Raw genomic sequence first — 21,294 nt, 5'->3', positions numbered from 1 at the left:
GAGCTTGGTGGTTTTCTCGAAGACGTTTCACCACCCAACTGGGGAACATCCTCCGTGTTAGCTGGAGTGCCGTTTTCCTCCCAGAAATATCCCCATAGTTGCAAATGGACGCTACTCTTCCACTTCTATCTCTGGGCACGATTTTTCCCTTTGCTTTCCAAATCTGTTTTTATCTTCAGTTTCATATTGATTCCTTGTGTGTGCATGTTTGTTTCTAATAAATTCAACGGAATAAATCTGTGGTCTTCAACCTAGCCAGGTCCGTTGCTTAGATAAGCAGAAAGGACCCCACTCTTGGTCCGGTTATTAAGTGAATCCCTGCAGTTGTTAATTTAGTAACACGGTTGTTAAGTGAATCGGGCTTCCCCATTGATTTTGCTTGTCGGAAGGTCGCCGAACGGGATCGTATAACTACCACCCCGCCCCCGGGACAGTGCAATCGTCATAAATTCAGTTGCCAAGCCTCTAAATTTTAATCACGTGACCATGGGAATGCTGCAGCGGTCGCTAAGTGTGAAAAAATGGTTCTATGTCACTTGTTTTCCAGCGCCGTCGTATCTTTGGTCACTTTAGAAACCGTTGTAAGTCGAGGACGACCTGTCTTTCCCATCCCCCGTCCTGCTGTCTACCCTGGCAGGAAGACAATACGATGCTGTTCCCTTTCATCTCTGACGTTTTTAAATTTCTCAGTTTTAAGACGGTTGATCTCACATCTAAGGAAAAAATGAAGATAGGCCCTATTGTGACAGCTTCTGCCAACCTAGCAGTTCGAAAACACATAAAAAATGCAAGTAGAAAAAATAGGGACCACCTTTGGTGGGAAGGGAACAGCGTTCCGTGCGCCTTTGGCGTTGAGTCATGCCGGTCACATGACCACGGAGATGTCTTCGGACAGCGCTGGCTCTTCGGCTTTGAAACGGTGATGAGCACCGCCCCCTAGAGTCAGGAACGACTAGCACGTATGTGCGAAGGGAACCTTTACCTTTAACTTTAGTGGGAGGGAATCATCTCAAATCCAATTGGGTGAATTTCTGAAGCTTTGGGTCTAACGTGAGGGTATGTGTGTACGGACAAAGTCCAGGGCGAATAAGGAGTGGCCGCTGCCTCCCACCTCCCTCACCTTGGGACTTGTGAATGGGTTGCGTAGATAATTCCGTCCTTGATCCTTGTTCTCGGGGAAAACCTTCGGGCGAGGATCACCTGCCTGTCTTTATCTCTCTGGAATTTACTCCAGGCTCATCTAGATAAAACGGGAACAGTAACCCGAACTTTCTTCCTTTCCAGCTGCACCTCAACTGGTCATGGCTTCCAACGAGAATCCCGAATCTGTCGCCCAAGCCGTCGCCCAATCCAGCACCGGCCCAGCGGCGGAGAAAGTCGAAGAGAAAGTAACTGAGGTTTGGAAATATTTGGAAATTATAGATAAGGAGAGAAGAGAGAATAGAAAATAGATAATGACAGAGTTGGAAGGGACCTTGGAGGTCTTCTATTCCAACCCCGCTGCTCAAGCAGGAGACTCTATACCGTTTCACCCAAATAGCTGTCCGGTCTCTTCTTGAAAACCTCCAATATTGGAGCACTCACAACTTCTGGTGGCAAGCAGTTCCACTGGTTAATTGTTCTCACTGCCAGGGAATTTCTTCTTAGTTCTGGGTTGCTTCTCTCCTTGATTAGTTTCCACCCATTGCTTCTTGTCCTACCCTCAGGTTAGTGATGAAATCCAGTTTTGCTTTATTACTGGTTCTGTGGGCATGGCTTGGTGGGCGTGGCAGGGGAAGGATACTGCAAAATCTCCATTCCCACCCATTCTGGGACCAGTCAAGAGGTGGTATTTGCCGGTTCGCCAAACTATTCAAAATTTCCACTACCGGTTCTCCAGAACCGGTCAGAACCTGCTGGATTTCACCCCTGCCTTCAAGTGCTTTGGAGAATAGTTTGACTCCCTCTTCTTTGTGGTAACCCCTGAGAGATTGGAAGATTGCTATCATGTCTCCCCTGGTTCTTCTTTTCAATAAACTAGACCAGGGGTCTCCAACCTTGGTCCCTTTAAGACTTGTGGACTTCAACTCCCAGAGTCCCTCAGCCAGCAAAGCTGGGAGTTGAAGTCCACAAGTCTTAAAGGGACCAAGTTTGGAGACCCCTGAACTAGACACACCCAGTTCCTGCAACCGTTCTTCATATGTTTTAGCCTCCAGTCCCCTAATCCTCTTCGTTGCTCTTCTCTGCACTCTTTCTAGTTCTTCTCTGGGACCTCCTTTGTTTAAGAGGGAGGTGGTCTTGGGCTTCTAGATTCGAGGGGTGTTCGGTGAGACACCGCCTCTTAAAAATGATCCAAAATCTGTCTGATCCCAAAACAGATCCGAATGGAGTTGATATATCCAACGGTTTTCCATCAGAAAGTCGTATTTCCCAACGTTCTTTGGTTCGGTGGGTTGTATCGCTCCACTAGAGGTAGTCCTCAACTTACGACCACAAGGGAGCCCAAAAATTTGTTGCTAAGGCAGGTATTTGTTAGGTGAGGTTTTAAGTGCCCCGTTTTATGACGTACCTTGCCACAAAAGTGAAAATCAGTTCAGTTGTACTGTACTGAGTTGTAACTCTACTAAGTTAGTAACCTAGTTGTTAAATGAATCACTGCAGAAGTTAATAACACAGTTGTTAAATGAATCCAGCTTCTCAAATGGACTTTGCTCATCAGAAGGTTCGCGAAAGGGGATCACGTGACCCCGGGGACACTGCGACCGTCATAAATATGAGTCAGTTGCTGAGCGGCTGAATTTTGATCATGTGACCCTGTAATGGCCATAAGTGTGAAAATTGATCACAAGTCGATTTTTTTCAGTGCCGTAAGTTCGGACGGTCACAAAATGAAGGGTTGTAAGTGGAGGGCTACCTCTAAAGGCTGAAATGGGCTAAAAAATTGTGCTGGTGGTTATGACCCTGGTGTGAAATTATGGCCCTAGAAGCAGCGATGTCTGCACTGGGGTTTCTGGTCCTCCTTTTCAGCCATCCTGGTTCCTCATGGTTAAAATGCTGGCTAGCTTCCTTGACTGGTGGGGGGGAAGAGGAAGGGAGGAAGAGCACAGCCTGCAATGCTGCATTCTTACCAGTGTGCGACCAGGCCTCTTGAGGAAGGAAGGAAGGAAGGAAGGAAGGAAGGAAGGAAGGAAGGAAAGAAGGAAGGAAGGAAGGAAGAAGAGAGAAAGGAAGGAGAGAAAAGGAAGGAAGGAAGGAAGGAAGAAAGGAAGGAAGAAAGGAAGAAAGGGAGAGGAGGGAGAGGAGGGAGAGGAGGAGGGAGAAAGGAAGGAAGGAGAGAGAAAGAAAGAAAGAAAAAAGAAAGAAAGGGAGGACAGGAGGAGGGAGGAAGGAAGGAATAAAAAGGAAAAAGGAAAGGAAAGAAAAGAAGGGAGGGGCGGGGAGAGGAAGGAAGGAAGAAAGAAAGAAAAGAAGGAAAGAAAGGGAGAGGAGGGAGAGGACAGGAGGAGGGAGGAAGGAAGGAAGGGAAAGAAAGGAAAGAAAAGAAAAGGAAAGAAAGAAGGGAGGGGAGAGGAAGAAAGGAAGGAAGGAGGGAGAGAAAGAAAGAAAGGGAGAGGAGGGAGAGGACAGGAGGAGGGAGGAAAGAAGGGAAGAAAGAAAGGAAAGGAAAGAAGGAAAGAAAGAAAGAAAAGAAAGGAAAGAAAGAAGGGAGGGAGGGAGGGGCGGGGAGAGGAAGGAAGGAAGGAGAGGAAGGAGAGAGAGGGAGGAAGGAAGGGAGACTTATATACCACTTCACAGTGCTTCCCAGCCCTCTCTAAGTGGTTTACAGAGTCAGCCTCTTGCCCCCAACAATCTGGCTCCTCATTTTACCGACCTTGGACGGACGGGAAAGGCTGAGTCATCCTTGAGCCTGGTGAGATTCGAACTGCCAAATTGCAGGCAGCCAGCAGTCAGTCGGCAGAAGTTAACCCTGCAGGGCTGCACTCTAACCGCTCATGGCGTTGGCTCATGGTTGAGATCCGTCGCCAAACACGTTTGAAGCTGGGCCAAGTCTGCGTAGAGTTTGTCCGGCACCGAGATGACAAACCCCCCCGGATCTATTTTGAGAGCGAACGATGCCTGTCGCCTTCTCCCTCTTGCCAAGACGGTTGCACAACCCTCGGAAAATGAATTCCTTGGAACACGAATCGTTCCCTTGATGCTTTTGTCAAGGTGGATCCAGTCCATTGAATGCCAGCTCTAATCCCTTCTTGCAGGGTCTCCTGTAGGTGACCACACAAAAACACAACCACAATTTCTTTTCCTGCTTGCTGTCTGGTAAATAATTAGGTTGTGGCGCCCCCTAAGCTGCTCAATTCGTTCCACATTTTTTTTGATCTAGTTTATGCCAGGGGTAGTTAACCTTTTTATACCGACTGCCCACTTTTGTATCTCTGTTAGTAGTAAAATTTTCTAACCGCCCACCGGTTCCACAGTAATGGTGATTTATAAAGTAGGGAAGTATAACTTTACTTTATAAAATACTGCATTCAGTTTTGGTCGCCGCGATGTGAAAAAAGATGTGGAGACTCTAGAAAGAGTGCAGAGAAGAGCAACCAAGATGATTAGGGGACTGGAGGCTAAAACATATGAAGAACGGTTGCAGGAACTGGGTACGTCTAGTTTAACGAAAAGAAGGACTAGGGGAGACATGATAGCAGCATTCCAATATCTCAGGGGCTGCCACAAAGAAGAGGGAGTCAAACTATTCTCCAAAGCACTTGAGGGTAGAACAAGAAGCAATGGGTGGAAACTAATCAAGGAGAGAAGCAACTTAGGAGACATTTCCTGACAGTTAGAACAATCAATCAGTGGAACAACTTGCCTGCAGAAGTTGTGAATGCTCCAACACTGGAAATTTTTAAGAAAATGTTGGATAACCATCTGTCTGAGATGGTGTAGAGTTTCCTGCCTGGGCAGGGGGTTGGACTAGAAGGCCTCCAAGGTCCCTTCCAACTCTGTTGTTATTATTATTATTATTATTTTTATTATTATAAAATTTAGAATAGAATTTTTTATTGGCCAAGTGTGATTGGACACACAAGGAATTTGTCTTTAAATTTAAATTTAAATTTATAAAGCAGAGTTACAGCAAGTTAAAGCATATAATAATCATTACTTACCAAATACTTTATGTCGGACTTTTGCTAAGTTTGGCAGAATAAATCTTTATAAAACGATTTACTGTAGTTAAATCTATCTTTTTATTTATAATTTGCATACATAGAAGCATAAATTATGAAAACCTAATGAAAATGTTTTTAAATAATGCTATGAATTTTTTTTAAAAAAAGTCAATTAAATTTTTAAAAAAGGAAAGTGCTTCAGTATCGGACAAAACCCCTATCGCCCACCATGAAAGCTGGAACGTCCACTAGTGGGCGGTAGGGAGCAGGTTGACTACCACTGAGTTATGCCATTTATAGGCCCTTGATACCAAAAAAAAAAAGGACATTTGATTGACTTGTGATGATACAGAAATAAACGAGGGAGAATTGAAAGGGAATACAGCTAGTCCTCGGTTTATGACCACAATGTAGCCCAAAATTTATGTTTGCTAAGTGAGACGGTGGCTCAGGGAGTTCTGCCTCATTTTAAGACCTTTCTTGCCACAGTTGTTAAGTGACTCACTCTGCTCAGTTGATAAGTTAGCAACCTTGCTGTTAAGTTAATCTGGCTTCCCCATTGACTTCGCTGGTCAGACGGTCGCAAAAGGAGAATCGCGTGACCCTGGGACACAGGAAAGGTCATAAATACGAGTCCATCGCCAAGCGTCTGAATTTTGATCACATGACCATGGGGATGTTGCAGTGGTGTGTCGTAGGTGTGAGAAATGGTCATAAGTCACATTTTTCAATGCCGTTGTCACTTTGAAGCGTCACTAAATGAACTGTTGTAAGTCAAGGACCCTGATAGTCCTCAACTTAGGACTTAATGACAATTTTTTCATTTTATTTGAATTTATATCCCGTCCTTCTCTGAAGACTCAGGGCGGCTTACACTATGTCTAGCAATAGTCTTCATCCATTTGTATATTATATACAAAGTCAACTTATTGCCCCCCAACAATCTGGGTCCTCATTTTACCTACCTTATAAAGGATGGAAGGCTGAGTCAACCTTGGGCCTGGTGGGACTTGAACCTGCAGTAATTGCAGGCAGCTGCTGTTAATAACAGACTGTCTTACCAGTCTGAGCCACCAGAGGCCCAATTTGAAGTTAGGATGGAGTTCCCTTTTCCCGGCTGGGGAATTCTGGGAATTGAAGTCCGCCCACCCCACAAAGTTAGTCCATCAAAAGGCTACAGACTGTATACTCCGGCTGCAACAAACAAATTTCATTACTAATAGCGCTTAGACTTATATACCGCTTCAAGCAGTGGTGGGATTCAGCCAGTTCGCACCACTTCAGGAGAACCGGTTGTTAACTTTCTGAGCAGTTTGGCAAACTGGCTGTTGGAAGAAATCATTAGGGCAGAGAACCGGTTGTTAAATTACTTGAATCCCACCACTGGCTTCAAGGTGCTTTACAGCCCCCTCTAAGCGATTTCCAGAGTCAGCCTATTGCCCCCCCAATAATCTAGGTCCTCATTTTACCGACCTCGGAAGGATGGAAGGCAGGGGTGAAATGCTCCCGGTTCAGACCGGATCGTCCAATCCGGTAGCGATGGCAGCGGGCAGTTCGGAGAACCGGTAGCAAAAATCTCTTCCCCACCCGCCATGCCCAGCTGAGTTGCACGATCATCAGAGGTTGTTTTTTTTAATACTTTTAAAAGCATTTTTTCTTCGGCCGAAAAAATGCTTTTAAAAGTAAAAAAAAAAAGCCTCTGATGATTGCGTGGCTCAGCTGGGATCGTCAGAGGCTTTTAGAAGCATTTTTTCGGCTGAAGAGGTTGTAGAAAAAAATGCTTTTAAAAGTTAAAAAAAAAAAGTTGGCCACGCCCACCCAGTCACATTACCTCCCCCCAATCAAGCCACGCCCACAGAACCGGTAGTAACAAATTTTACATTTCACTCCTGATGGAAGGCTGAGTCAACCTTGAGTCGGTTAGATTCAAACTCCTGGTGGTGGGCAGAGTCAGCTTGCAACCCTGCATTGTAGCCACTGCACCACCATAGCTCGTTTAAAAAAAAATAAAAATGGAGAAGCAGAGGGAAGGAGCCACTAAGTTGCTAGTCCTCATGGTTGCCGCTGTTTTCTGCTTCTTCCCTTTTGCCAGAATGTAGCTGACAGGGTAGCCAGCCTGCCGCTGGTCAGCTCCGCCTACGACATGGTCTCGGCAGCGTACGCATCTACGAAAGAGAGCCATCCCTACGTGAAGTCTGTCTGCGACATGGCCGAGAAGGGAGTGAAGACTATAGCTTCGGCGGCGGTCAGCGGCGCCCAGCCCATTCTCAACAAACTGGAGCCACAGAGTGAGTACAGTAACCCAAATACTGCTGTTGTGTCTGCGCCCCCCCCCCCCCGAGCTGGGCCTCCTGCCAGAAAGTGACTTGGAAAGTGAGGGGGAAGGGCCGTCAGGACTTACCTCGGGAGCACCGGCTTCCCTGGCTCAGCTCCAGGAGCCAGAAGCAGGCCAGGTGGAAGAGATAACGAGGCCTCCGTCTCCTGACTCTTCCCCCCCCCCGGCCACGCCTCCAGACCCAGCTGATGGCAATCAGGCCTGGCTGGACCCTAGGTTTCGTAGGCAGGAGAGGCGGGAACAACAGAAGCAGGGGTGGGGCAGGCCTAGGAAGTGCTGAGTCATGGAGCCACACCCCACAGGATATAAAGGCAGCCAGAGCTGCTGTGCCTCTTCGTAGCAGGCAAATTAACTGCTGAACTAAGAGCTGAAGTACTGTTTGACTTATCGGCTTCGAGGGAGATAACGGAGCCACTTGGCAGATGCTCGCTCTTTTGCTGCCAGGGCTGATAGTGCCGGCTAATTAAGCCATCACTTGGACGGAGGTGAGGGAGGACAGAACAACTCCTAAACAAAACTGCGGTCTCTTTTCTTTTCTTTTTGCTTTCTTGTCTTTCCAAAAGACAACTTGGACTTCCTTTGTTTTTCCCTGAAGACGTTTCGCTTCTCATCCAAGAAGCTTCTTCACTTCTTCTTCTTTTTTTTTGCAAAAAGTTTTTTATTTTTATAAACACAATAGTAAAAAAAAAAAATCATCGTGAACAGATTGTCCGTCAGGTCCATCCTTAAACATATTTCAATTTTCATTTAAAAACATTTAGTCCCCCATTGTATTGTTATACAATATATTTCTTCTCCTAGATTCAAATTAATAATTATTGCACATCTCTAATAAGAATTGTGTTCCATCCCATTAAAGTTTAAAATAAAGTCTCGTTCCCTTATTTAAATTCCCCAAACATCCTTAACTGTTTTTCTGTTAACTTCTTAGATTCCTCAAATTTATACAAATGTAAACTTATCTATATTACTTTTAATCAGAGGTCAGACCATCTAAAAACTCTTTCATAAAAGCTGCCCTGCAATCACATAGACATTTCCATCTTACTTAGGATTAGTCCTGAAATCGCAAAGACTATTCCCTCTTGTCTATTCTCCTCTGCCTCTAAATAACGTATGCTTTAAAAAATTTTCCGTATCATCAATTCTAGAAGCTTCTTCACTTTTGACTGAATGGTGAAGGATGGAAGGATTTACAGTATACTCCTTGCAGTCCTCTGGTCATTTGCACTCTTTCTGAGAGTCATTGAGGCCGTTTGGAGGTTTATCTGTGCCTTCAGGGTCACCTGAATAGTGCAAACTGGTGTGTGGAAGCTTCTTGGAACTGCTAAAAGGATTGTGTTACAAACAGGAGATAAGATGGTGTTGTATTCCTCCGCCCCCACCCACCCCGGTTGAGAGGGGGCTGTTCAACCTTAATGTAGATGGCCTCTTTGACCCCTCTTTCAAACCAAGAGTCCCCTCTGTCCAAAATTTGGACTTTGCTGTCTTCAAAAAGAGTGGCCTTTGTCTTTCAAGTGCAGATGGACTGCTGAATCTTGTCCTGATGGGCTTGTCGTGCTATGTTGCGCCATGCGTTTGTGAAGTGGTGGTTTTGTTTCTCCAATGTACACGTCTCAGTGCATTGATCACATTGCTCAGTTTGTGTCTGCCTGTTTTATCCTTGCGGTGGAAAAAGCTTCTGCCTTAATGCTTGTTTGAAAGTGGGCTCAAAGAGACCGTCTATGTCAGGGGTCTCCAACCTTGGCAACTTTAAGCCTGGAGGACTTCAACTCCCAGAATTCCCCAGCTGGGGAATTCTGGGAGTTATTATTATTATTATTATTTATTGAATTTCTAGACCGCCCTTCTCCCGAAGGACTACAGCCAGGCTAAAAACATACACAATATACAATATTAAAAACTAAATTAAGACACTTATTACACAATTGGCCGAAAAATTAAAATAATTAAAATCTAAAAAACCCCAATTTAAAATATAAATAGAATTTAAAATTTAAAAACTAAACAGTTTAAAAAAGTTTAAGCTAGCCCCGCGCGAATAAACAAATATGTTTTCAATTCGCGGCGAAAGGTCCGAAGGTCAGGTATTTGGCGTAATCCAGGGGGAAGTTCATTCCAAAGAGTAGGAGCCCCCACAGAGAAGGATCTTCCCCTGGGGGCCGCCAGCCGACATTGGCGGACGGCACCCTGAGAAGTCCCTCTCTGTGTGAGCGTACGGGTCGGTGGGAGGCATGAGGTAACAGCAGGCGGTCCCGTAAGTACCCAGGTCCCAAGCCATGGAGTGCTTTAAAGGTGGTAACCAAAACCTTGAAATGCACCCGAAAGGCAACAGGTAGCCAGTGCAGTCTGCGCAGGAGAGGTGTTACATGGGAGTTACGTGGAACTCCCTCTATCACCCGCGCAGCTGCGTTCTGGACCAACTGAAGCCTCCAAGTGCATCTCAAGGGGAGCCCCATGTAGAGAGCATTGCAATAATCCAGGCGAGAGGTAACGAGAGCATGAATGACCGTGCATAAGGCATCCCGATCAAGGAAGGGGCGCAACTGGCGAACCAGGCGAACCTGGTGAAAGGCTCTCCTGGAGACGGCCGTCAGATGATCTTCAAACGACAGCCGTGCATCCAGGAGAACACCCAAGTTGCGCACCCTTTCCCTTGGGGCCAATAACTCGCCCCCAACAGCCAGCTGCGGCTGCAGCTGACTGTATCGGGGTGCCGGCATCCACAGCCACTCCGTCTTGGAGGGATTGAGCTTGAGCCTGTTCCTCCCCATCCAGACCCGTACGGCCTCCAAGCACCGGGACAGCACTTCGACAGCTTCGTTGGGGTGGCCCGGGGTGGAAAAGTACAGCTGAGTGTCATCAGCGTACTGCTGATATCTCACCCCGAAGCCATTGATGATCTCACCCAAGTCCTCCAGGCTTAAAGTTGCTAAGGTTGGAGACTCCTGATCTATTGAACAGGCCTGTCTCAAAAAAGGGGAGGGGGATATGACACCTCCTATCTCCTGTCTGCCACACAATTCTTTTGGCAGTTTCCAGAAGGTTCCACACATTATTCAGGTGAATTTGAGGGCACACATAAACTTCCAGGTTATCTCAGTGACTCTCAGTGAGAGTGCTAATAACCAGATGACTGCAAGGCATAGAAACCCTTCCATCTTCCCACCATTCAGTCAGAACTGAAGAAGCTCCTTGGATGAGCAGCAAAACATCTTCAAGCAAAAACAAAGTCCAGTTGCGTTTTGGGGAAAAATATCTTTGGGACAACCATGATCTGGATGACTTGAGAAATCTCCATAGAGTCTTGGCTTTTTTTATTTATTTTTTATTTCATTTATCAAATGTGTTTGATGCCCGTCTCGCCATTCAAGGTGACCCTGAGTAGCTTTATCACAAGATAAAATGCACGAACCTTCGACAATTATAAAGACGGACACAAATTACAAAAATTAAAACTTAATTCCGAAAACAAGAATTTGGAGGGCAGAGGCAGGGCTACGCTCTCTATTACAGGCACTCCACGACTCACAATCGTTCACTTAGTGACCATCCAAAGTTTTTATTATTATTTATTTACATTTAGTGGCACAATGGGCGAAGTTACAATTGGCGCCAGTTAACGACGGCCCTGAAAAAAAAGTGACTTATGACCGATTTTCACACTTACGACCGTTGTAGCTTCGCCATGATCACGCGATCAAAATTTGAGTGCTTGGCAAGCGGCTCGTATTTATGAGACAGTTTCCTGGGATCGCGTAATCACAGTTTGTAACCTTCCCAGCTGGCTTCGGACAAGCAAAGACAGTGAGGGAAAGGCAGATCCGCTTAACAACCGAACCGCAAAACGGTTGTTAAGTGAGTTTTGCCCCATTTTGCGACTTTTTGCCACACTTCTATAACCACGAAGCGGTCGAAGTGCTGTCCCGGTGCCTGGAAGCTGTACGGGTCTGGATGGGGAGAAACAGACTCAAGCTCAATCCCTCCAAGACGGAGTGGCTGTGGATGCCGGCACCCGGTACAGTCAGCCACGGCTGACTGTGGGGGGCGAGTTATTGGCCCCAAAGGAGGTGGTTTGCAACTTGGGCGTCCTCCTGGATGGACGGCTGTCTTTTGATGAACACCTGGCGGCCGTCGCCAGGAGGGCCTTTTACCAGGTTCGCCTGGTTCGCCAGTTGTGTCCCTTCCTTGACCGGGATGCCTTATGCACGGTCACTCACGCTCTGGTTACGTCTAGGCTGGATTATTGCAATGCTCTCTACATGGGGCTGCCCTTGAGGTGCACCCGGAGGCTGCAGTTAGTCCAGAATGCGGCTGCGCGAGTAGTAACGGGAGCCGCTCGTGGCTCCCATGTAACATCACTGCTGCGTGGTCTGCACTGGCTTCCTGTGGTCTTTCGGGTGCGCTTCAAGATTTTGGTAACTATCTTTAAAGCGCTCCATGGCTTAGGACCCGGGTACTTACGAGACCGCCTGCTGTTACCCTTTGCCTCCCACCGACCCGTACGCTCGCACAGAGAGGGTCTCCTCAGGGTGCCGTCCGCCAAACAGTGTCGGCTGGCGGCCCCCAGGAGTAGGGCCTTCTCTGTGGGGGCAGTGACGCTCTGGAACGAACTTCCCCCCGGCCTGCGTCAAGTGCCTGATCTTCGGACCTTCCGTCGTGAGCTCAAAACATATTTATTCATTAAAGCGGGACTGGCATAATTAGTGATGTATTTTAATTGGGTTTTTTAATATTTTTTAACTTCTTAATTTAAATTTTAATAATCAGCCTTTAAAATTTGCTCTTTTTAATTGTTGTTTTAAATTGTATACATTTTTGTTTTATTTTGGCTGTACACCGCCCTGAGTCCTTCGGGAGAAGGGCGGTATAAAAATTTAATAAATAAATAAATAAATAAAATGTAAAAGGGACTTGAATGCATAGTGGCTGGCCACCATCTTGACTTTTTTGACCTCTGGAGCCAAGCTAACCTTTTCTTCTTCTCCAGTTTCCACAGCGAATGAATACGCTTTGAAAGGTTTGGACAAACTGGAAGAGAAATTGCCCATTCTCCAGCAACCCACCGATAAGGTAATCAAAACCTCCCTCCCTGCTTACTCAAATTAAGATTTGAAGATCGAAAATTTATCCAGCCAACAGATCGATTCCTGCTTCAAAGAACAATTGTTGCCTGCAGCATCGGTGCAGTGGCTGGATTTGGGAAACGCTACGTTTTACAGAGAAGTTGTAGGTTTAGATTTACAAGGTGTTTTTTTTTTTTTTAATGAAGCTCCGTCGGTTGAATGTCTGCCTAGATTCATCTTCTGCCAGCTGAGGATTGGCCTGAAAGAGAGAGAGAGAGAAAAAGACAGTGATTAGTGAATTCTGGCTTGTCAGCCATGGTAGCTAAGGAGGTGAAACCAAGGTTTGACAGGTGTAGATGATGTCCTATTGTAAATTCTGGGCCAAAAACTGGCATGTAAATAATATACCATATTTTTCAGAGTATAAGACACTCCGGACTATAAGACGCTCCTACCTTTTTGGGGGAGGAAAACAAGAAAAAAAAAATCTGCCTCACAGCCATTTGCCGCCTCGCAGCAAACAGCGGAGGCCCCCCGCGGCAATAGGCAATCCCTGCAGCCTGAAACAGCTGATGGTCGGGAGGCTGATCCAACCGACAATCAGCTGCTTGTGCTAATCAGGCTATGCTGAAGCTGAAACGGGCTGTTTGCTGCAAGGAGGTAAATTGCTGGGAGGCAGAGGCCAAAGAGGGGGGCGGAAAGTGGGGGGGCTACATTCGGTGTACAAGACACACCCAAATTTTCACCCTCTTTTACGGTGGGGGGGGAAAGTGTGTCTTATACTCTGAAAAATACGGTAAACTAGTATGTTTCAACTTTGGCCCCTTGAAGATGGATGGACTTCAACGCTCAGAATTCTGAATTAAAGGGGCCAAGGTGGAAAAACATTGACATAGATAAATATTTATTTACCTAAATAAATAGAATTACATTCCACTTTCTTGGGAGTTTGAAAATGGAAATTGGTTTACAGGGACTTGGAAGCATTGTCTAAGTTCGCTTATCTAAGCGATATAGTAAGTAAATACTCGGATGGCATCTGTTGGCTTGCTATAATCCTTCAGAAATGGATGATGGATTGAACGAAGATGTCTGATTGGTTTGGGTCACGTTCGGTGTATTAGCTATTGAGATACTTGGAGATTCAAGGAACCAATGACGCCCCCAATCTTTTCTACATCCTGTCTCCCTCATTTTGTACTTTTTTTTATTATTATTATTTGCATTTATATCTCGCCCTTCTCTGAAGACTCAGGGCGGCTTACACTGTGTTAAGCAATAGTCTTCATCCATTTGTATATTATATACAAAGTCAACTTATTGCCCCCCAACAATCTGGGTCCTCATTTTACCTACCTTATAAAGGATGGAAGGCTGAGTCAACCTTGGGCCTGGTGGGGCTTGAACCTGCAGTAATTGCAAGCAGCTGTGTTAATAACAGACAGACTTAGTCTGCTGAGCCACCAGAGGCCCTTAACAATTTGTACTTCTGCGGTGTACATTTTAACAATTTTGTACTTCTGGGGTGCTTACAATTCTTCCCACAGGCTCAGCTCTCTGTTGGGGTCCTTGCTGCTCTCTGAACATTGGCTTAATGACCGTTAAATGACCACTGCAAAAAACAGTTAAAATGGGCTGGTGGTCATGTGACCCACTTAAAGATTACCTCCATTTACAACCGTAATTCCATTCCCAATGACGGTCGTAAGTGGAAGATGATCTACACAGCCATCTATTCTCCAAAGCAGTTGAGAACGGGACAAGGAGCAATGGATGGAAGCTAATCGATTAAGGAATTAATTGATTCCATAAATGAACTGGAATTCAGGAGAAACTTATTGTGATCCGCTAGCAGCCTGCGCAGCTGGCAACGGAGTCGGACAGCGATGAGGGTGAGGAAGAACAGGGGCCAGTCCTGGAGGCTGGGGAAGGCCCGGATGAGGGCTCTGCGTCAGAGGCTGAGGTGGGGCCAGGACCATCTGGAAAGTGATGCGCGGACTCTGGAGCCTCCAGAGGCTGACAGTAGTGAGGCAGAGGAACTGGAGGAGCCTGTTCCTAATGCACGCATGAGAAGAGCTGCTAGAAGGCAAGAGCAGCTCAAGCAAAGAGAACGACTCGGGAGTAGAGCCAAGAGATGATTGGCCCCTCCCATAAGGCTTAAAAGACCAGCAACGGCGTTTGGGCTCTTTGTCGGAAAACAACGTTGATAGCCTTACTCCTTGTCTTGCTGCATTTCTTTCTTGTCTTCCGCTTTTGAACTTTTGCCAAGAAAAGCCTTTGGCAGTTTGCCTAATTAGACCAAGGTTGGTGATAAGACTGAAGAATTGTGTTATTAAGAATTTGTTTTGATTTATGCTGAGAATTAACTCTAATACTGTCTGTTTGTTTTTGAACTGGTTGCGTCTACTATTACCTACTTGGGCCTGGGTCACAACAAAAACTTACTGACAGTGAGGACAATTAACCAGCGGAACAGCTTGCCACCAGAAATTGTGGCTGCTCCATCGCTGGAGGTTTTTAAGAAGAGACCTTCTTAAACCATGGGATAGAGGTTTCTTGCTTGAGCGTGGGGGGTGGGGTGGCTGGACTAGAAGACTTCCAAGGTCCCTTCCAACTCTGTTTATTCTGTTCTTCTTTCAGATCATTTCAGACACAAAAGACCTGGTGTCCGGAGCTAAGGAGGCGGTGAGTTCCACCGTCAGCGGCATGGTGGACAAAACCAAGGAAGTTGTCCATGGCGGCGTGGAGATGACCCGCTCGGCTGTCCAAAGTGGCGTGGAGATGACCCGCTCTGCGGTTTCCAGCGGCGTCAACACCATGATGGAGTCTTCGGTGGGACAGATGGTGTCCAGCAACTTGGAAGCTGCCCTTGGAAAATCGGAAGAGATTGTGGACCATTACCTTCCCATGACCGATGAAGAACTGGGTGAGTCGGTTGTCCGAGAGAAACTGAACAGTTTCAGCCTTGGCCACCTTAAGATGGGGGGGACTTTAACTCTCAGAATACACCAGCCAGCCATCTGTGCGGTTCTTGGTTCTGTCTCTGAGCTTGTGTTGTTTCTGCGCCCCCCGAGCCGGGCCTCCTGCCAAAAAGTGACTTGGAAAGTGAGGGGGAAGGGCCATCAGGACTTACCTCGGGAGCACCGGCTTCCCTGGCTCAGCTCCAGGAGCCAGAGGCAGGCCAAGTGGAAGAGATAACAAGGCCTCTGTCCCCTGACTCTTTCCCCCACCCCAGGCCACGCCTTTAGACCCGGCTGACGGCAATCAGGCCTGGCTGGACCCTAGGTTTCGTTGTTTGTCTTAAGTTGGTAGTGGCAAGCTACTGTATAAAAAACAGAAAGGAAACCCCACACTCCTCCTGGCACTGATGGTGTTACCTAGTTGGTCAATGAAATGTCTCCACGAAAACAACCAAGCTCAGAGAGCACCCCACAATCGTCCTCCTCCTCTCCACAGATCCCACTCCCTTCTAGCACTTGATGGTGTTATCTAGTTGGGTCATGAAATGTCTCCAAGAAAACAATCATGCTCAGAGAGCATCCCACAGTTGTCGTTGTCCTCCTCCTCTTCTCCCTTCTCCTCCTCTTCCTCCTCTTCCTCTCCACAAATCCCATTCCCTTCTAGCACAGATGATGTTACCTAGCTTGGTAACGAAACGTCCAAAACCACTAAGCTCAGAAAGCACTAAGGACCCACAGTGCTTTTTCTCCTCCTCCTCTTCCTCCTCCTCCACTCCACTAACCCTATTTCCTTCTATCCCTGATGACATTCCCTAGTTGGGTCATGAAACATCTGCAAGAAAACCACCACCAAGCTCAGAGAGCATCAAGGGCCCCACAGTCCTCCTCCTCCTCCTCTTCTTCTTCCTCTCCGCCTTTCTCTCCTCCTCCTCCTCCTCTCCACAAACCCTACTCCCTTCTATCCCTGATGACGTTCCCTAGTTGGGTCATGAAACATCTGCAAGAAAACCACCAAGCTCAGAGAGCACCAAGCACCCCCTGGGTCAACCCTGAGCTACAAATACCTCTTCCTTGGCTACCATGTTTCCCCAAAAATAAGACCCTGTCTTATATATTTTTTTGAACCCCGAAATAAGAGCTTGGCCTTATTTTCAGGGAAGTCTTATTATTTTGCGACGTGTGGAGCAAGACGGGGCTCCTCTTGCCGTCTTACCTGATTTCCAGCTCTGTGTTTAAATATTTTCAGGGAGGGCTTATTTTCGGAGGGTGGGGAGGCTTATTTTAGCACATGCGCTCAAAAGCCCGATTGGGCTTATTATCAGCGGAGGTCTTATTTTCGGGGAAACAAGGTCGGCGTGTTGGGTAACTCCAATTTTTTATCGCTCCTTTTCCTAGCCAAGCTGGCTACCTCCGTGGAGGGCTTCGAAATTGGCACGGTGGAGCAACAGAAGGAGCAGAAAAGTTACTTTGTGCGCCTGGGCTCCTTGTCCAGCAAACTTCGTCACCGGGCCTTCCAGCACTCCCTGGTCAAGCTGAAACGGGCCAAGCAGAGCACCCAAGACTCCCTGTCCCAGCTGCACCAGGCCATCGAACTGGTAAGGAGAAACGGATTTGGAATGAAAGCCGTAGGGGCACAATGGAGCCCTTGGTGGCACAGTGGTTAGAATGCGGTATTGCAGGCTGGCTCTGCCCACTGCCAGCAGTTCTATCTACCTACCCTTTCTCTCTCTCTCTTTCTCTCTCCTATCTACAATCTCTCTCATTTCTCTCTCTCTCTCTCTCTTTCTCTCTCTTCTATCTACAATCTCTCTCTCTCTTTCTCTCTCTTCTATCCACAATCTCTCTCTCTTTCTCTCTCTTCTCTCTACAATCTCTCTCTCTCTTTCTCTCCTATCTACAATCTCTCTCTCTTCTATCTACAATCTCTCTCTCTCTTTTTCTCTCTTCTATCTACAATCTCTCTTTCTCTCTCTCTTTCTCTCCTATCTACAATCGCTCTCTCTTTCTCTTCTATCTACAATCTCTCTCTCTCTCTTCTATCTACAATCTCTCTCTCTCTCTTTCTCTCCCTTCTATCTACAATCTCTCATTTCTCTCTTTCTCTCCCTTCTATCTACAATCTCTCTCTCTTTCTCTCTTCTATCTACAATCTCTTTCTATTTCTCTCTCTTCTATCTACAATCTCTCTCTCTCCTATCTACAATCTCTCTCTCTTTCTCGTATCTACAATCTCTCTCTCTTTCTCTTCTACCTACAATCTCTCTTTCTCTTTCTCTCTCTTCTATCTACAATCTCTCTCTCTTTCTCTCTCTCCTCTCTACAATCTCTCTCTCTTTCTCTTCTATCTACCATCTCCCTCTCTCTTTTCTATCTACAATCTCTCTCTCTCTCTCTCTTCTATCTACAATCTCTCTTTCTTTCTCTCTCTTCTCTCTACAATCTCTCTCATTTCTTTTTCTTTCTCTCTCTTCTATCTACAATCTTTCTCTCTCTCTCTCTCTCTTTCTTTCTCTCCCTTCTCTCTACAATCTCTCTCATTTCTTTCTCTCTTTCTCTTCTATCTACAATCTCTCTCTCTCTCTCTCTCTCTTTCTCTTTCCTGCGGGCCAGATCTAAGCACCCCGTGGGCCGGATCTGGCCCTCAGTCCTTGAGTCTGACACTCCTGGTATTGACTCTTGTTTGGCTATTTATCTTTCCCCCATTTTTTTTTCGGAGTTGCTGACTCATCCCTTTCCTTTTGTCTCCTCTCAGATCGAACACGTCAAACAGGGGGTTGATCAGAAGATCCAAAGCGGCCAAGAAAAGCTCCACCAGATGTGGCTGCAGTGGCACCAGAAAGAGGCCCCCGAGGAGACCCAGAAGGAGGCCCCCAAGCCACAGGTACAGAATAACAAGAGTTGGATGGGACCCCTTAGAGGTCTTCTAGTCCAACCCCCTTGCTAATTAATCTGACTCTCGCTTGGGTCGTGTTGCAGGAGATCGAGTCCCAAGCTCTGGAGGTCTCCCGCGGCCTCACCCAGCAATTGCAGTCGGCTACGACGACGCTGGTCTCCAACCTCCAAGGTCTACCAGCCGGCCTTCAAGAGAAAGCGGGCCTCATCCGCCAGAACGTCGACGAGCTCCGTACCGCCTTCATGACGGCTGGATCTTTCCAGGATCTGTCGGGATCCATCCTAGCTCAGAGTCGGGAGAAAGTTGCCAAGGCCCGTCAGTTGACGGATGAGCTGATGGATCACGTGGTTCAAAACGTCCCTCTTACTTGGCTCGTAGGCCCTTTCTCGGCCTCGGGCAAACCAGAGGGGGAAGAAATAGAAATGAAATAATAGAATAGCATTGGAAGGATGTGAGCAATTCAGAATATGGTGAAGTGTAAGGGGTTGTTGTTGTTGTTTTTGTGGGTGGGGAAGCAAAGGGAAGAATTAAGCTTGGCTGCACATCGTTTAAATAAATATAGAATTCTTGGTGCAAAAGATTGCTGGACCATGCACGCCAAAGTCCAGAGGTGGTATTTTTGGGGGGGATGGTCTGGTTGCTTTTGTTGTTCTAACACGATCCAGTGAAATTTTGGGCTTGGCGGGCTTATTTCGCCCAGTTGAACGCGCCTGATTTAGTACTGTAAATTGGCAATCGGAGAGGCATTTTTTTTGCCCTCACCCACTCATCTTAAAAGCAAAATTGTTTTTTTTTGTTTTTTTACATTTGCAGGGTGAGGAGAATAGAATCCATTCTAAATGGGATAGGGCCAAAACTAAGAAGCGGTTATTATCTGTATTTTTCCATCTGCGCTCGAATTATTTGGTCAATCAATCGCAGGGAGACGATTCTTGCAAGGGAAAACTGGGAGGCGAAGAGTTTATTCAGTTGGGTGCAAAATGCAGCAAAAAACGACAGGGAAGTTTGACCAATTACACCCAAGTAGCGCCTTTTTTTCCTCTCAATTTTTATTTCCCCGTGATAATTCTCCAGCTTAATTGGTCTTTTTTCTATACCCCACCACCCCTTATTTCTGCTGAAGGCACAGATTCAGGGTTTTTTGCTGACAGAACCGACAAAGCGGAAATCGCCAGAAATATAAGCGAGATGAAGAGATGGTGACCAAGATGAGGGAGTTACCTGTTTTGCTTCTATTCCTGCATTCTGGTCCTTTTTATCCAACCTTTCTCGGTGCCTGTAGACTTTAGACGGCAGGAGGGGAAATGTGGTTAACATCTTTGTAAAGTTTCTTCTGTATTTGCAAGTGAAGTTATCTAGGGCAGGGGTCTCCAACCTTGGTCCCTTTAAGACTTGTGGACTTCAACTCCCAGAGTCCCTCAGCCAGCTTTGCTGGCTGAGGGACTCTGGGAGTTGAAGTCCACAAATCTTAAAGGGACCAAGGTTGGAGATCCCTGATCTAGGGCAGTGTAACATCCTTTGGTTAAAAGTTATCCCCATCATTTACACCGGCGATGTCCAAAGTTGGCAACTTGTGAGACTTGTGGACTTCAATTCCCAGAATTCCCCAGCTGGCCATATATGGATGGCCGGCTGGGGAATTCTGGGAGTTGAAGTCCACAAGTCTTAAAAGTTGCCAAATTTACAGTGTGGAAACACCTGTTAATCTTTGAAAGGGGAACCAATGCAGATGATCAGACTTGTCCCATTTTCAGCTCCTTGCTTGTAATGCCTTTCAGATCTTTCCAAGCGCTCTTTGTACGTTGTGTAAACCGATTTGCCCCTCCATGCTTCCCATGGTCAATGTATAACCCGTGCCTTAACTCACAAAATAAAACTAATATCACATTGCATTAAAAAGCTGGAGACTTTCTGTTTATGTTTTCCAAGGGCAGAAGTGGGGAGGGGGGAAGGAGAGGTCATCCAAATTTTTTTAACTGACGGTTCCGTGGGCGTGGCTTGGTGGGCGTGGTGTGGCTTGGTGGGCGTGGCAGGGGAAGGATATTGCAAAATCTCCATTCCCACCCCACTCCTGGGGGAGGATACTGCAAAATCCCCATTCCCTCCCCACTCCTGGGGGAAGGATATTGCAAAATCCCCATTCTCACCCCACTTCTGGGGGAGGATACTGCAAAATCTCCATTCCCTCCCCTCTCCAGGGGAAGGATACTGCAAAATCTCCACTCCCACCCCACTCCAGGGGAGGGATACTGCAAAATCTCCATTCCCACCCCACTCGGGGGCCAGCCAGAGGGGGTATTTGCCGGTTCTCCGAATGGCTCAAAATTTCCGCTACCGGTTCTCCAGAACTTGCTGGATTTCACCCCTGCTACTGCTCCCAAATAGTTTGCTACCTTTGAGCTGAAGGATGAGGTGGCTTTTGCTAATTTGGAATGAGAAAGGGGAACATGAGGACTAGAAGCTTAAGAGAGGTGGGATTCACTTACCTTTCCTGCTGGTACGCAAATGTGAGCGTGGGCACCTCCTTCCATGCATGACCGGCCTTCTGCGCATGCCCTTTGCTCGCATGCCCTCCCAGACATGCGCAAAGCCTCCAAAACGTATTACAGGACAGTATTACAGGACAGTATTACATCCAGGCAGGTGGGCGGGGCCTACTGCAGTTGGCACTACCGGTTCGCCCGAACCAGATAGAACCGTTGAATCCCACCACTGTGCTGTAGGCTTGTGTGCATGTAGCAGCAGGAAATCAGGGCGGTTGTGCCTTGGGAGAGGACAACAGCTAAGAGAAAAATCATACCCCATCCAGAAAGGAAAAGGTATACAAGGTTACACGTTGAAAAGAAAGTAGAAAAGGGAAGAATGGGGGAAGATCTTCGATATATGCATGTCAGTTTTT

At 46.7% G+C, this 21,294-nt stretch overlaps 1 protein-coding gene across 1 annotated transcript in view; it reads left to right on the top strand.

Moving 5' to 3' along the window:
- LOC131188380 (perilipin-3-like) overlaps window positions 1–19,812 on the top strand; it is a 29,756-nt gene extending 9,944 nt beyond the window's left edge. The window contains exons 2-8 of the mRNA XM_058163615.1: window positions 1,285–1,397; window positions 7,234–7,429; window positions 12,467–12,549; window positions 15,183–15,468; window positions 16,898–17,097; window positions 18,255–18,383; window positions 18,479–19,812. Coding sequence (XP_058019598.1) covers window positions 1,302–1,397; window positions 7,234–7,429; window positions 12,467–12,549; window positions 15,183–15,468; window positions 16,898–17,097; window positions 18,255–18,383; window positions 18,479–18,826 — 1,338 coding nt within the window. The 5' untranslated portion in view covers window positions 1,285–1,301 and the 3' untranslated portion in view covers window positions 18,827–19,812. The remainder of the gene's footprint in view (window positions 1–1,284; window positions 1,398–7,233; window positions 7,430–12,466; window positions 12,550–15,182; window positions 15,469–16,897; window positions 17,098–18,254; window positions 18,384–18,478) is intronic.
- Window positions 19,813–21,294: the final 1,482 nt, after the last annotated feature.

Source organism: Ahaetulla prasina, chromosome 1, assembly GCF_028640845.1.
Source record: "Ahaetulla prasina isolate Xishuangbanna chromosome 1, ASM2864084v1, whole genome shotgun sequence".
NCBI classification, from domain to species: domain Eukaryota; kingdom Metazoa; phylum Chordata; class Lepidosauria; order Squamata; family Colubridae; genus Ahaetulla; species Ahaetulla prasina.
The sequence above is the reverse complement of the archived record's forward strand: the minus strand, read 5'-3'. Positions and strand labels throughout refer to the sequence as shown.